A 16,688-nucleotide genomic window follows, 5' to 3' on the forward strand; every position below is an offset into this window, starting at 1 on the left:
CCCAGGTGTTCATGATGTGTAGACTTTGGTTGATTTCGTAGGAGATTTCGTTGATGTTTTGTTTAAAAGGAATGTATATCGTTACATCATCGGCATATATGTAAGGGTTGAGGTTATGGTTTGATAGAAGTTTTGCTAGTGGGGTCATCAGTAGGTTGAAAATTGTTGGTGAGAGGGGAGATCCCTGCGGTACTCCGCAGTCAGGTGTCCATGCAGCAGATGTGGTTGAGTTTGATGTGACTTGGTATGAGCATGAGGTTAAGAACCCCTTGAACCAATTTAGGACATTGCCTCCGATGCCGAAATATTCAAGAATGTGTAATAGAATTCCGTGGTCAACCATGTCAAAGGCATTTGACATGTCAAATTGTAGGAGGAGTATATTAGAGCCTGTTGCGATCCGTTGCTTAAATTTGGTCACTAGGGTAGTTAGTACTGTCTCTGTGCTGTAATTCGAACGGAATCCTGATTGGGCGTCATGCAGTATTGAGAACTTGTCGAGATAATTTGTGAGTTGTTTGGTTACCACTCCTTCTGTTATTTTGGTTATTAGTGGTATGGATGCAACCGGTCTGTAGTTAGTTATTTCATTAGCGTTTTTCTTTGTGTCTTTGGGTATTGGGGTGAGTAAGATTTTTCCTTTTTCCTTTGGGAAAAAGTCCGTTTTGTAGCATGAAATTCAGGTGGTTTGTTAAGTCTAATATGAATTGTTGAGGAGCTGATTTCATAAGGTTGCTTGGGCAGATGTCTAGTTTGCATTGGGATTTGGCGAATCTTTTAAGCGTTTTAAAGATAAGGTCTTCTGGCAGTACTTCGAATTCGGTCCAGATCCTGTCTGCTGGGTATATTCCGTTTTCAGGGTCTAGACAGTTCAGGAATGTGGTGTATTCAGTAGGGCTGGTAGGTATTTTAAGTCGTAGTTGTATGATTTTCTCTTTGAAGTATTTCGCGAGGTCGTTGACCCCTGGTATTTCTTTGTTATTGTTTGTAACAGGTGTAGTGTCTAGCAGCTTATTTACAAGGTGGAAGAGTTTGTGCGTGTCTTTGTAGTTTGGTCCAATCATAGTTTTATAGTGTAGTCTTTTAGTCTGTTTTATAGTGTAGTCTTTTAGCCTACTTTTATCTTCGACATTTGATAAAAGTAGTCCATTTTATGAATCACCTTCACTGCTGGAGGTGCCAGTTGTTGTTTACATTCTGATGCTATTGCAATCTTACTCGCCGCCAGAAACATGGATGCCAGTCGGTGCAAAAATACCGGTAAGCCAGTGGGTCGAAAGTGCAGTAGGCAATGTTCCACTGTCAATGGATATTCTCTTTCTATTATTTTTTTTAGTGAGTCGAGCTGTTCTTTCCAGTAGCTTTGTATTTTTGGGCATGTCCACCATATATGTAGCATATCTCCCTTTGTTGGGCAACCTCTCCAGCAGTGATTCGACGCGCCTGGGAACATTTTGGCCAATCTGTCAGGGGTATAGTACCATCGGTATAGTATCTTTTATCCATTTTCTATAATTACACTACTCACAGATGCTCTTAACAGATAACCCCACGCTCGTTCCCAATTACGTATATCATATCTGTTGCCTATATCCTGTTCCCATTTTTGTGTGTACTGCAAAATTGGAGTTTTATGCGCTAGAAGGACAGCATATATTCTCGTGATACAACCCCTAGTGCTACTTCCTCCCATCGCTCGTTCTAGCTCTGATTCCTCAATCTGCAACTCTATTTTTGCTTTCCGGATTATATAATCCCTCAGTCTCGTATAGTATATTAAGTGTTGTGGTTGGAGGTCGTATTCCTCCTGTAGTTCATCATATGGGCGTAGGGACCCCCTTCCCAAAATTGCCCCAATTGTTTCAATCCTCTCTGTTCCCATTGTTTATATACCTTATCTCCTTCTTCCCAGGTGAATCCCGGTGCCCTTCTTATGTGCATCTTGCAAAAGTATGTTCTATTGGGGCAGAGTTGCTGGCGCACTGTATTCCATGTCATAAGTGGCATTCGTACCGCTATTGGGAGGAGTTGCGCCATCGCTCTAATCCGCGCTTTGGGTTGCCATAGTAACATGGCAGGTTGGTGCATTCCTATCCATTGTTTTCTATCTGAAGCCATGGCTTGGTATCATCACTAACCCATGCTACTAGTATCCTCAATTGTGCTGCCTGATAGTATCGGTAAAAATCTGGAACTCCCATTCCCCCTTTCTGTTTTGATTGATAGAGCATTTCAGATCTGACTCGTGGCGGTTTGTGTTTCCATATAAATGCAAAGGCTTTGCGTTTTAACTGCCGAAAAAACTTATTGGGGATCGGTAACAGGAGTGCCATGAAAAGGTATAATATCTTGGGCAGCAGCATCATTTTTATGGCTTGTATCCGGCCTATCCATGAGAGCTCCAGCCCCTCCCATCTATCTAGATCTTCGAATAGCTCTCGTACTTTGGAGGGAAAGTTTGCTTTGTATATATCCTGTAAATTTGGTGTTAAATTGACTCCTAAGTACCGTAATGTGTGGGATGTCCATCTAAATGGGTGCTGTTGTTTTATAGCAGTAATTACTTCATTAGGTATATTCCGTCCCATTATTTCTGATTTAGTCATGTTTATTTTAAATCCTGCTATATTCCCAAATTGTTGGAGAATACGCGTGACCCCCCCCTCTAAGGATCTCTGAGGATCCGTCATCGTTAGCGCTATAGAAATGTTTAATAGTAGTAGTAGTAGGATATCATCCGCAAATAGCATTATTTTGTGTATTTTTTGGCCAACGCGGATACCCTGTATGTTACTGCTGGATCTTATTACTTGAGCTAACGGTTCCAAGGTCAGGGCGAATAGTAATGGGGAGAGGGCACATCCCTGCCGCGTCCCCCTACCCAAGACGAAAGTCTCGGTATGTTCCCCATTTATAAGCAGTGCTGCTAATGGCTGACTATATAGGCGTTGTAACCAAGTTATAAAACTTCCCGTAATGCCCATTTTTTCCAGCACTGCAAACATATACAGTGGTGGAAATAAGTATTTGATCCCTTGCTGATTTTGTAAGTTTGCCCACTGACAAAGACATGAGCAGCCCATAATTGAAGGGTAGGTTATTGGTAACAGTGAGAGATAGCACATCACAAATTAAATCCGGAAAATCACATTGTGGAAAGTATATGAATTTATTTGCATTCTGCAGAGGGAAATAAGTATTTAATCCCTCTGGCAAACAAGACCTAATACTTGGTGGCAAAACCCTTGTTGGCAAGCACAGCGGTCAGACGTCTTCTGTAGTTGATGATGAGGTTTGCACACATGTCAGGAGGAATTTTGGTCCACTCCTCTTTGCAGATCATCTCTAAATCATTAAGAGTTCTGGGCTGTCGCTTGGCAACTCGCAGCTTCAGCTCCCTCCATAAGTTTTCAATGGGATTAAGGTCTGGTGACTGGCTAGGCCACTCCATGACCCTAATGTGCTTCTTCCTGAGCCACTCCTTTGTTGCCTTGGCTGTATGTTTTGGGTCATTGTCGTGCTGGAAGACCCAGCCACGACCCATTTTTAAGGCCCTGGCGGAGGGAAGGAGGTTGTCACTCAGAATTGTACGGTACATGGCCCCATCCATTCTCCCATTGATGCGGTGAAGTAGTCCTGTGCCCTTAGCAGAGAAACACCCCCAAAACATAACATTTCCACCTCCATGCTTGACAGTGGGGACGGTGTTCTTTGGGTCATAGGCAGCATTTCTCTTCCTCCAAACACGGCGAGTTGAGTTCATGCCAAAGAGCTCAATTTTTGTCTCATCTGACCACAGCACCTTCTCCCAATCACTCTCGGCATCATCCAGGTGTTCACTGGCAAACTTCAGACGGGCCGTCACATGTGCCTTCCGGAGCAGGGGGACCTTGCGGGCACTGCAGGATTGCAATCCGTTATGTCGTAATGTGTTACCAATGGTTTTCGTGGTGACAGTGGTCCCAGCTGCCTTGAGATCATTGACAAGTTCCCCCCTTGTAGTTGTAGGCTGATTTCTAACCTTCCTCATGATCAAGGATACCCCACGAGGTGAGATTTTGCGTGGAGCCCCAGATCTTTGTCGATTGACAGTCATTTTGTACTTCTTCCATTTTCTTACTATGGCACCAACAGTTGTCTCCTTCTCGCCCAGCGTCTTACTGATGGTTTTGTAGCCCATTCCAGCCTTGTGCAGGTGTATGATCTTGTCCCTGACATCCTTAGACAGCTCCTTGCTCTTGGCCATTTTGTAGAGGTTAGAGTCTGACTGATTCACTGAGTCTGTGGACAGGTGTCTTTCATACAGGTGACCATTGCCGACAGCTGTCTGTCATGCAGGTAACGAGTTGATTTGGAGCATCTACCTGGTCTGTAGGGGCCAGATCTCTTACTGGTTGGTGGGGGATCAAATACTTATTTCCCTCTGCAGAATGCAAATAAATTCATATACTTTCCACAATGTGATTTTCCGGATTTAATTTGTGATGTGCTATCTCTCACTGTTACCAATAACCTACCCTTCAATTATGGGCTGCTCATGTCTTTGTCAGTGGGCAACTTACAAAATCAGCAAGGGATCAAATACTTATTTCCCCCACTGTAGGGCCAGTGGACCCTATCAAACGCTTTCTCCACTGTTGGTTGTTGTTTACTATTTACTTCCTGTATGAGGTGCAGAGCTCTTCTGATATTATCAAATGTTTGCCTGCCCTCTATGAACCCTGTTTGATCATCTTTTACTAGTTGTGGCATAAGATGCTGCAAGCGCTTAGCTAGGATTTTTGTAAATATCTTATAATCTGTATCTAGCAATGATATTGGGCGATATGAACCACATTGTGTTGGAGTTTTGCCCGGCTTTAATATTAGTGTAATATGTGCTAGCCTCCAGGAGTGCGGTAACTTGTCTAGTTGTTCTATTGCATTTAAAACTCGTGTTAATAGTGGGGCTAAAATCTGCCGAAAGCGTTTGTAGAATCTATTTGTGAACCCATCGAGTCCTGGCGCTTTTCCATTCGGTAGGTTAGAGATGGCCCATTGTACCTCCTCCATCTCTATCGGTGCCGACAGTTTGGCATTTTGATTTAGGGCAATTTGGGGCAGCGCCATATTTTCTAAATACTCCTGTATTGTCTGAATGTCTGGTTTAACCTCATCTCTATATAATTGCTTATAAAATTCCAAGAAGGCCTTCCTAATACCTTTCGTTGTGGTTGTTTTTTGCCAGACACCCTCATCAATTGCATGTATGTAGTTTTTCAGTCTGTTTTTTTTTTATTTGTATGCTAATAAGCGAGACGCTTTATTGCCAAATTCAAAATGTTGTTGTTGTGTTTTTTGAAGGGCTTCTGCTATTTCTGCCAATTGGAGTTCCCTCAATTCCATTTGTATTTGGTGACTTCGTGTCGTGGCATTAGGTGGTGGTGTGCCTCTAGCTACCTCTGTTTGTATTGCTTCTAATTCTGCATGTAATTGTTGTGTTTTTGCTCGTTGTCGTTTCCGATATGCTTGGAATGATATGATTTGTCCTAACTGCCTTCAATCCATCCCAAACTATCTCTTTCCTTACATCCCCCGTGTCGTTTTCCTTTATGTAATTGTTGATGTCATTTTCCAATTGCTTTACCACGTTTGTATCTGCTAACATACTGTCATCCATGCGCCATATTGACGGAGACGCCCTTGTTGCTGTACATGATATTCGCAGCGTAAGTGGTGCATGATCCGACCAGGTCCTGTTCTGTATCTGGATCTTTTGCACCTTCTGTATTAGAGCTTGCCCTCCCAGCCAAAGATCTATTCTGGAATATGAATCATGCACAGTAGAGTAGTAAGTATAGCTATGGGATGTCGGATTATTGTACCTCCATATATCTATCATCTGCCATTGAGAAATAAATTTGTGTAATCTAGCTCGATCTGCTCGCGCATAACGGATTCCCTTTTTTGAATTATCCATCAATGGGCGTGGTGTTAAGTTAAAGTCCCCTCCTATCAATAGTTCCCCTTTAACATGCAACACTATGATTTTAGCTATTTCTGTGTAAAAAGATCCTTGCTGCGCATTGGGTGCATAGATGTTCATTAAGGTATAGACCTCTGTCCCCAGATGTAATACTATCAGAATATATCGGCCTCCCTTATCTCTCACCACTCGCCGCACCTGCCATGGGTGTTTCTGTGTTAAGGCAATCAATACCTTTTTCTTGTTCTCTATATGGTTGGAGGCAAAATATATGTCTTTATAATGCCCATGTCTGCATAGTTTTTCATGCTTAGGCAATAAGTGCGTTTCTTGGGCGAATATTATATCTGCTCCCAGGCGCATCGCCTCCCTAAACATAAGTTGGAATTTTACTGAGGAATTTAATCCTTTTACATTGATAGTAAGTAAGTCAATGGTGCCCATATTTCTTCTTTTTAGTGTTCTCTGCATGCTCCCATCCCCGGTTGTCGCCCAATGCCCTCTCCTTAGTGTACCACTTTGTTTTTTGACTGGCTAGTATCACTGTATAGGTCCCCCTCAATCCCCCCTTTACCCCTCTCCCATTATGCTCTTCACCTGCCATATCAGGATCAGGTGTTTTTGGGTTAGTGGTGACTGTCTCGTGTCCCACTGCTCAATCACTAAAGATAACATAGCCTAATACTCTAATGTAATTTCTTAAACGTTATAACATTATAACCTTATATCTAGTACAGCATTAACATTTTAACCATCATAAACCTGTGACATCATATTAGTATCAATTTTGTCCAGCTACTACCTCTCAGTCCTTAAACTTGACTGTTCTGTGTAGTTTACTTCTTGCTCACTGCTTATTCGTCAGCAGCCCCATTTAGACCTGTGGTTCTTAGTTAGTTCAATAATACTCATGTTGTAACCCAGTCTCCTCCTCGCAAGGTAGTATCCAACTGTTGATGTTGTAGGCGTCTTTTTCTGGCTGTCACCCGTTGCCATCTTGGTTTTCTCTGTGTAGGGATCCCGTCCCTCGCGCTGGCGCCACCATGTTGCTGAGATCCTTTTCTGGGAATATCAATGCTGCCTCCGCCGCTTCTCTGATCTGGTGAAGCTTACCCTCTTTGTAGAAGCGCAATGCAAAGGGATGGCTCCATCTGTATTGAATATTCTGCATGCGAAGATATTGGGTTATCGGGCGTAGCTCGGCTTGTCGACGTAATGTGGATGCTGCTAAATCTTGATATAATTGTATCTGGTGCGTATCCCATTTAAACTCTGGGTGTTCTCGTGCTGCTTGCATTATTTTCTCTTTCAGTTATAATCCACAAAGCAGGCTATCACATCTTTTGGCTGGTTATTTCTGGGTGCCCCCAGTGCTCGATGCGCCCTCTCTATGGCTATCTCTGAGGGATCTTTATTTATTTGTAATTCCTTCAGGAGTGCACTGGTCACCTGTTGCACTGTGTTCTCACAGTTCGCATATAAAGGGGTCTCAGGTATGCCGCGGATTCTGATATTGTGACGTCTACTCCTGTTCTCGATATCCTCCATTTTGTCCCAGAGTTGTTGAATATTTTTCCTCTCCTCTGTGCTCTGGTCGTTTAAAGCATGAATTATCTCACTCTGATCTTCTAGGCGCTCTTCTGTATCTGCAACTCGGGATCCCAGCACTGCAATTTCTCCTCGCAGGTCCGCCCTGAGGGTGTTTAGATCAGCGCGGAGTGCCTTTAGTTCTCCCGTTATTTCTTTCAGCCAGTCTCTGATTTCCAAGATCGGCTCAGTTTCTACGTTTATGGCCTCTTCCTGCGTGAAGAGAGGTTGCGATCCTTGTAATTGTTGTTGCTGTGCTGGCCGCTCGCTTGCGATATCTGCCGCCATGCTGCTTTTCTTTTGTGTTGCGGCCTGCTGCGTCGAGCCGCTGGAACTCACATAGGCAAAGTTCACCAGGGATTGTTTTGGGGCCCGAGTTGCCATGCCTATTAGCGTCACCCGCTATTCCGCTGTACTCTGCAACCGTTTTATTTGTAATTTCGTCTCATTATTCGCTTTTTTTTTTCCTGCTTTTCGTTGTGGGACAGCCGGAGCTCTTCGCTCAAGCAGCCATCACGGCTTGGTGACGGCACTTCCCTTTGATTTACATAGTATGACTCAATTTCAAACATTTGAAAGCATTTCTTTGTATTCAAGCATTTCCTGATGGTTAGCGATGACTGTTTTAATATATTGATGGCTACTGATAGATTCCCCCTGTGTTCAGCAAGAGTCCAATTGTCACACTGAATATATGCTCTTTTTTTTTTTTTTAAACTATTTTTATAGTGTATGTAACATCGTGATCCGTCAAGAATTGTACAATCGTGTGGAGTAGAAAATTTTTAAATAAAAAAAATCTGTTATATAATATATATAGCTATCCAGCAAATTTTCTGAATATATGGCTTTCCACTATGAATATGTACGAGCAATTGATTTGCAAATTTATCTCCTACATATTTTAGATATCCTGAAAATCCAACTGGTTGGTATATCTCAAGGAATGGGTTATCAACAATTGTTTTTTATGTTTCCTAAATTAATTGCTCAAAGACTTTATAGCATACCATGTGTTGCTCTCATTCTATAACATTATAACCTTATGTCTAGTACAGCATTAACATTTTAACCATCATAAACCTGTGACATCATATTAGTATCAATTTTGTCCAGCTACTACCTCTCAGTCCTCTCACAAAATTTGAACAAGTCTAGTCCTGCAAACTCTTTGTTCAGAACTATTAACAGACATAAGCACCTTAGGACTCAGCCATTTCTCTAACACCAAGTAGACTACTTTAAAAGGAATCCTTGTGCCCCTTTATTTTCTTGTCTCACCCTGTTTCTGCTTTCTTCTAACAGCTGGGTTGTCTCTGTGGGCTGTACTAGTTACCTAAATCCTATGCTAGCTCACGGTTTGCTGGGATTTTTTTTTTTTTTCAAATAGGAGTTAAATCTTGTTGCTTCATTCTTGTGATGTAAAGAGAGAACTTACGGTGCTCACTCTGCCGGGAAGCTTCACCAGAAGTGTGTCTACCCCTGCTGGCTCCTTCTCTCTTTTTACCCTGGAACAGGAAGATTATATGATTACATGGAAAACCCATGACATACAGACACAATATCCTTTTATGTCATATCTAGAGAGAAGTACGGAAATATATTGCCTCAAATCATGGATGAGCACAACTACCAAGGTTAGCCTAATTAAAAGTGTCCCAAAACAGAAACACAAGGATAATCTTATTAAGCTTTGAAATATGAGCTACTTCGTTTGGTTTGATTCAGTAGTACTATGTTTAGCAAATGTATTTACCAAGAAAAGTAGTGACCCTGTTGAAGGTTTGAGTTTGCCTTAAACTCGTCACTTAGGACTATGAATAACTTATTACCTCCACACAAAAGATGATCACTTAAACTTAAAGCAGTGGCATAGCAAAGGATGTGCTCAGGTAGGCAGGGGCCCACCCACGTTGTCACCCCCTTGCTGTGGCTGGTGGGGATACCAAGCCCTGACAGCTGAAGACCTCCCCCTCCTGCGGCCAGACTATCTCCTAAGCTCAGCAGTTAGCCCCGCAGTAGGAGGTGGTGGTCAGGGATAGGGGATCCTCACCAACCACAGCAAAGGTGTGGCAATTTTGGTTGGGCACAAAAATTGAGGATGTGCAGGGGGAGATGCCGGCATCAGTCCTGTGACACTGCTGCCAACTGCTGAGCTTGGGAGATGGCATGGAGGAGGTTGTCTTCAGCTGGTGGGGCTTGAGGATCCTCACCAGCTCAGGTATATATATTTTGTATGGGGGGGGGGGGGGGGGGGGGGTCAAGAGGGGAGTGAAGGAGAAGAGAGAAAATTGTGTGCCCACCCACTTTGGGCTCAGATTCGCTCAAAACTGGATGTCTAGCTATTTCAATAAAAGCACAATAATTTAAATTCTACACAATTAGTGCCTGAGTATCTGGAGATATTTGTCCCAAATTCATGTTGCACAAAATATATTACGCTGATAGGAAAACCATTTGGATTTCTTCTTTACAAAGTCTCTTGAAGGCACAATATTTTCTTCTGCAACTACCTTCAGAAGATAGAGAAAACTATGTTTTTCAAACATCTCATGCTGAGTGTGATGCAGAAACAGTAAAATCCTTTCCTAGTGTTGCTCTACTTTGTACTAATTTTTCAAGGTAAACAATCTAAGAATATAAGAAATAGCAGAATGTGCAAGACCAACAGCCTATAAAGCCCAGCAGTTGCCTTGGAAGAAGAACCCAACATACCGTAAAGGGAAATATTATTCCATGTTGTTTGATTCAGATCTGTCTGGCTAATAGTTATTAATAATCTGCCCCCCCCCCCCCCACAAATAAAAGGTCTAAACCTTTTAAAAATCCAGCTATACTACTATCCTTGACCACACCCAACAACTTAAATGTATACTGTCTGAATAAATAGTTCCTTAAATTTGTTGTAAATATACCATGAGTTAGGTATATGGAGTGTCCCCCCTGAACCTAGGGCTGTTTGCTATACACTTCCCAATGACACATGGTATTTTCATAGAGATTTCAGAGTATAATCCATTTTCTGCAGAACGTGATCCTACTTGACTCTATGGAATTCTCAAAAGAGTGCCACTCTACCACCACACCTATCTGCTATGTACCCTAGTATCACAGTGTCACATTGGTTGTCCCTATTTACTTGTTATACGCCATCATAAACTTGATTTGATTTTGCTTTCTAAAATGAAAAGCCCTACCTTAAAATCTTCCTTCATAAGAAAGCTGTTTCACACCCTCTACCATTTTGTTACTATTCTCTGTACCTTCTCTAGCTCTACTATATTTTGTGGAACGGGGTGAATAGAAATATATACAATACTCAAGATGTGATCACAGCTTACACATATACAGAGGCACTACAATATCACTTTTATTCTCTAATATCTTTCAAATAATTCCTAGCATTATACAAGCAGTGTATACAATTTGAGCCTGCTAACTACTACCCGATGCTATTCATCCATGCTGGCAAGAATGACTTTGCTAGGTAGCCTACAGAATGTATCAGAAGTGGCTTAATGGTTTTGGGAGAATGGGTGAAAAACACAGGAGTGCAGGCGGTGTTTTCGTCAATCCTCTGTGCTGAGGGTAAAGACTGAAGCAACAAAGCTTGCATCCTGAAGATGAAGGTGTGGCTGGGAGGATGGTGCCATGGACAGTGTTTCAGCTTTCTGGCCCATGGAATAGTTTTCCAAGAGCTGCAGAGATGGTGCACATTGTGATAAAGTCACATCCAGGTTAGTTGGGTTAAGGCAGCTTCAGTCTGAAGGCATTGCAGGCAAGGAGCCAGGGGGTGAGATGGAAAACCCGGACTGGACTCCTAGCTGCAATGGGGGAAGACATGGGTTTAGGCTAACAGGAGGTGTAGGTTGGCTGTCCTAGGGGGGCAGAGAGCTAGGAAACCCTGTGTGCAGGAGCTCCTCATTAGGCTAATGCTCAACTCAGCTGGTATGGGTGTGTAGAGAAGCTAATGAGTGGAGAATGATTGGTTGTGGCAGCTGAAGCCAGGGATTGATTAGGCAGGTGGGAAGGAGTCTCATTAGTTCAGTTCAGGAGAGAGAAGGAGAGAAGTGTTTGCAGGCTGAAAATCCTTGGGCAGGGAGGTCCCTAAAGTACTGAAGCAGGCTAAGATTCCTTGGGCGAGAGGAAGTCCCAAAAGTATTGCATTCACTGTGAAGCTGATGCAGGGGAAAACCCTTGGGTAGAAGGAGTCCCTAAAATATTGAACTCTCCTGAAGATAAAGAGGATAGAAGGTAGAAAATGCTGCTTGGTGACTGAACTGTGATGATGAACTGAAAGAACTGTTTGTCTTGGGAATTGAATTACTGTGTATTGTGCATTGGATAAAGCGCCCAGACTGGAGCCTGTAAGCCTGTATTGAATCCTGGTATATGCTATGCTGCTGTTGGAACTGTGTACTAGAAACCTGCATGGAATAAAAGTCCTTAAGATTGAAGTTACTGGTGGACATCTATTTCTTCATTGTGCCGGGAGCCTGTGGCTGGAGGAGATTGTTCTATCCTTGGCTGCACAAGAGAGGTACCTGGTTACAACATCTAATCAAAGAAGGGATGAAGTGCCTTCCACAGCAGACTTGGGTGGTAGATGAATAGAATGGCTTCCCAGTGGAGGTAGTGGAGACAAAGACTGGATCTAAATTCAAGAAAGCATGGGACAAGCACGCAGGATCTCTAAGGGAGAGGAAGGGATAGTAGAAGGTATATATGGGCAGACTTGACAGGCCATATGGTCTTTATCTGTCATCATTTTCTATGTTTCAATGAATATTTCCAAGTATGAGGCTGATTGGTACTTCCACTTGCATCTGAAACACTGGGGGAAAGGGGAGGAAATCAGAGAAGGAGCTATGTATTGCGACTGCTTCCCTCCCTCTAAAAAAAGAGCTGCAGAGATAATGTAGAGATAAAAAGATGAAAATACTGACTAAAACAAAAGACAAAGTTAAAAAGGTCAAAAATGCAATAAACAAACGTTTAAAGTGCACATTTAATAGTGTGGCATGATGGTGCAATTTTCCCTTTCTTCATTTGCAAACTCATATATAGCTATATAGAAAATGATGTGGGAAGAGATATGGCAAAGTGTCTCTCTAGTGTGGTAGGGACTGTGTGGTGATTGGGGAGCTACATGACAGGTGTGGGTGAGTGATATTGACACAGACATTTAAGGACTTGAAAGGTATTAATATACGAATGAACAAAAAAAAATCTCTTCCAGAAACATGGAAGCAGTAGAACTAGAGGACATGAACTGAGGTTGCAGGGTGGCAGAATTAGGAGTAACATCAGGAAATACTTTTTCACAGAGAGGGTAGTGGATGCTGGAGGTGATGGAATCAAAAACAGAGAGGGAATTTAAAAATGCATGGGATAAACATAAGGGAAATAGAAAAGAGGATGGAATCAACACATGGCTGTTGATATTATTATGTTGGGCAAGAGCAGTTTGGACTTCTTTGCTCTGTGTTCCTCAAATACTACTACTACTTAACATTTCTAAAGCGCTACTAGGGTTACGCAGCGCTGTACAGTTTCAAATAGGAAAAGGCAGATGTAATTCAGCAATTCCAGTAGACGGGGACAAAGGCCAGTGTCTGACACATTTCTGTGGTCTCTGTCCTGCAAATGGTGAGACAGATGTAGATTCGGCAACTCCAGAAGTCGGGAACTAAGTACCAGACGCACTTCTACGGTCTGTCCCCCATAAATAGCAAGAGAAAGATGAATATCAAGTCTGTGTATTGTATATCCTTTTACCATCATATGATATGAATGAGGGGTTCTGTGAATCTCAAGGGGGAGGGGGAAAACATCTTAAACTTAAAATTATCAAGTTAAATGCTGTTAAAAATACTTTTGGTTTTATATACACTGAAACCTCGGTTTTCGTTGACTTCGGTTATCGTCGGTTTCGGTTTTCGTTGATTTTTTCAGTGAAACTTTTGTCTCGGATTTCGTTGGTTACCTCGGTTTTCACTGCTAATTTTGCGAAAACAAAGGGCGACCCACGCGTTCTCCTGCTCATTGTGGCATTCTCGTTGTGTGAGCATCACCCCGCGCATCTAACGCAACGCGCGCAAGATAAAATCACATGTGCTCAAATCTCATTGTCCCTGTTAAGAGTTTCCCTTGCTAATAAGTTAACCCTTTCCCTTTAGCTCCATCATGGGACTATATTTATTCTCTATGAAATGTACTTTTGGTATGTATTTTGGAGTGTCTAGAACGAATTAATTGGATTTACATTGATTCTTATGGAAATAATTGTCTCGGTTTTCGTCTGTTTCGGTTTTCATTGATTGTTTTTGGACGGATTATCAACGAAAACCGAGGTATCACCATTATATTGTTTTTTTCTTTTGTTACATTTGTACCCCGCGGTTTCCCACTCATGGCAGGCTAAATGTGGCTAAGACTGCTTCATATTTAACTGCTTATATGTGCTTGGCATGATGGCAAATTGCCAACCACTGCTTAATCATGAATGACCATAACATGCATAACATGGGTGTGGTTTTGGCATATTGTTGGGCAGCCTGGATGGAATGTACAGGTATTTATCTGACGTCATTTATTACGTTACTGTGTTTGAGAGTGTAGGTGTGTATCTGTGGGAATGTGATGTCGCTCTCTCTCTCTCTGCTGGTGTGTGTTGTATGGGATTTATCTGTGTTGGGGGTGTGAGTAGGATATCTGCAGGCAGGGGTGTTGTGATGGGGGGGGGGAGCATGCTTCTGTCTTTTGTCATATAGGCATCATGTCTCTCTCTCTCTCTCTCCTTGCACTTCCTAAACTTTCCACTTTCTTGCACTCTCACCTCCTATCCCTCCCTCTTCCACTCTCTGTTCCCCTTTCCTTCTCTATCCCTGCTTCCCATCCCACTCTCTTACCCTTCCCCCCATTCCCTTTTCTCTCTGTCACTGCTCCCTCTCACACTCACTCTCACCCTCCCTGAACTTTCTCACGCTGTTTCTTGTCTCAGTCCCCTCACCTTCTTGCTCTATTTCCTTCCCCCACCTGTCTATAATTTTTAGCTATAAGCTATAAAGTTTTACTTCAGGTATACTGCACTATTTCCCATCCCCCATCTCTCTTTTCCTATCAGTCACATGAAGGAATTTCTGGCTGGTCACATGCTCTGATGGTGAAAATGTTGCTAAGGCAACTCAGATACCTGGTATATTCTGTTACAAAAGTGATTTACTGAGAAAAGGTATGGCAAGGACCAATTGCAAGCTTCCAGCACATATGAAAGACCCAATTACAAATCTCTAGCCCATATGCAGCACCTATGATTGGTCCAGGGTAGAGGAGAGGTGGATGCTCACCACAACCTATAAAACCACGCTGCAGACAAAGGAACTCTGAAAAACTAGGCATGCTTTGAGAGAGTTTCAGATCCATCCAATGGCCTATGGTTTTTCCCCGAAGGGGTGTTCTCCCCCCCTTCGTAGAATCTAATTCTCTATATTTAAGAATCTTTCTCTCTCTTCTCTCTCTCTGTTCTGTGACTTTTGTATGAGGAACAAACTCTTCTTCCTTCTTTTTCTCTTCTTTATATAATTAGTCTAATTACTTATAATTACCAGAAGTACTGATGTTAGATTTTGTAAGTTTTGTTATAACTTTACAACTGATGTCTGATGCTGTGCTGGTGGGCGAGTAATTAAAAAGACTTTTAATTCTCTCTAATTCCTGTACAATTTTTTCTATAATATTTTTAATTTTGAAAATTTTTATTAAACACAACTTAAAGAATACAGTATAAGGCAATGCAGCCTTCAAACTTCTGAAATACACCAAACAGTTGAGTTACATCTCAATCTACAACCATAAGTTTTAATGATTTTCTCCCAGCCCCCTCCCCCTCCCACTCATTACATACCAAGGCATGGTTAGATCCCCTGTACGGGCAATGCATTAGACCATAGTCTCTCCAAATGTGTCCACTCTTTAGCATCAGGTTTGTATCTGCCCATTCTCCTATCAGTCAGTTGCTCCAGGCCCACAATGCTCCTGATTCTCATCTTCCAGGTTGCGATAGTGGGGCCAATTCTCTGTTTCCAGTGTGCCGCAATTTCCAACTTTGCGGCTGCTAACCCCAGTCTTTTAAGCCGCCTTTGCCATTTCTGGCCCCGTTTATTTTCCCATCCTAATAAGAACCATTTTGGCTCTGCTGGAAATTGTGTGTCCAGAATGCATGTTAAGTGCATGGTAACATCCACCCAGAAGGGCTGGATAGAAGGACATTCCCACCATACATGCAAAAAACTACCTGTCCCGGTATTACACCGCCAGCATTGGTCGGATACCATGGGGTATATTCGTTTTAACCTATCCGGTGTGTAATACCATCTACTTAAAACTTTGTAAACATTTTCTTTAATTAATACACAGATAGATGCTTTTTTCACCTCCATACACACCCTTTCCCATTCCTTCACACTCATTTCAATATTTAGCTCTCGCTCCCACACAGACATATAGGGTAATTTCATCATTTTATCTCCCCTAATATACCTATAGAGTCTAGATATACCCTTCCTCCCTCCCTCTAAGGTTTCCCATATGTTTTCCAGTATCTCTCGTTCCCTTGGATCAGACTGCAACCACCCTTGCCCCCTCATAAAGTGCCTAACTTGTAAATAGGCATAGTAATCAGATTCTGGCAGGCCGAACTTCCTCTGAAGAGTTACAAACTCTCTTAATACCCCTTCAGACATAAGATCCCTGAATCGCTTCAAACCCTTCCGATTCCACTCCCGAAATACCCCTCCCTCTCGCCCTGCGGGGAACTCAGCTTCTTGGCTAATATAGGCTAGGGTAGAGGTTTTTACCCCCTGCTTAAATTTGGTCTTTAATACATCCCAAATACGTTGCAGGTGAGCTATGAATGGATTGTTAGTCCCCTGATGAATGTTATACATCTTTTCAGATCCCCACACTCCTCGTTCCAGATTACACCAAGGTACCAAGTCTTGCTCCAAGGTAGCCACTGGCGATCTATGTCCTTTGCTCCATTCCGCCACCTGTTTTAACTGCGCTGCCTGGTAGTACCATAATATATTGGGTAACCCCCTTCCCCCCTCCTCCACACTCCCCCACATAATTCTTT

At 42.5% G+C, this 16,688-nt stretch overlaps 1 protein-coding gene across 1 annotated transcript in view; it reads right to left on the reverse strand.

Annotated features, from left to right (window-relative positions):
* The window catches only part of RBM6 (RNA binding motif protein 6), a 631,054-nt gene that overhangs the window by 136,262 nt on the left and 478,104 nt on the right, over nt 1-16,688 (reverse strand). Inside the window, 1 exon segment of the mRNA XM_030205417.1 lies at nt 8,991-9,060. Within this exon segment, the coding sequence (XP_030061277.1) occupies nt 8,991-9,060 (70 nt within the window).

The sequence above is a fragment of the Microcaecilia unicolor genome, chromosome 6 (assembly GCF_901765095.1).
Source record: "Microcaecilia unicolor chromosome 6, aMicUni1.1, whole genome shotgun sequence".
Taxonomy (NCBI): Eukaryota; Metazoa; Chordata; class Amphibia; order Gymnophiona; family Siphonopidae; genus Microcaecilia; species Microcaecilia unicolor.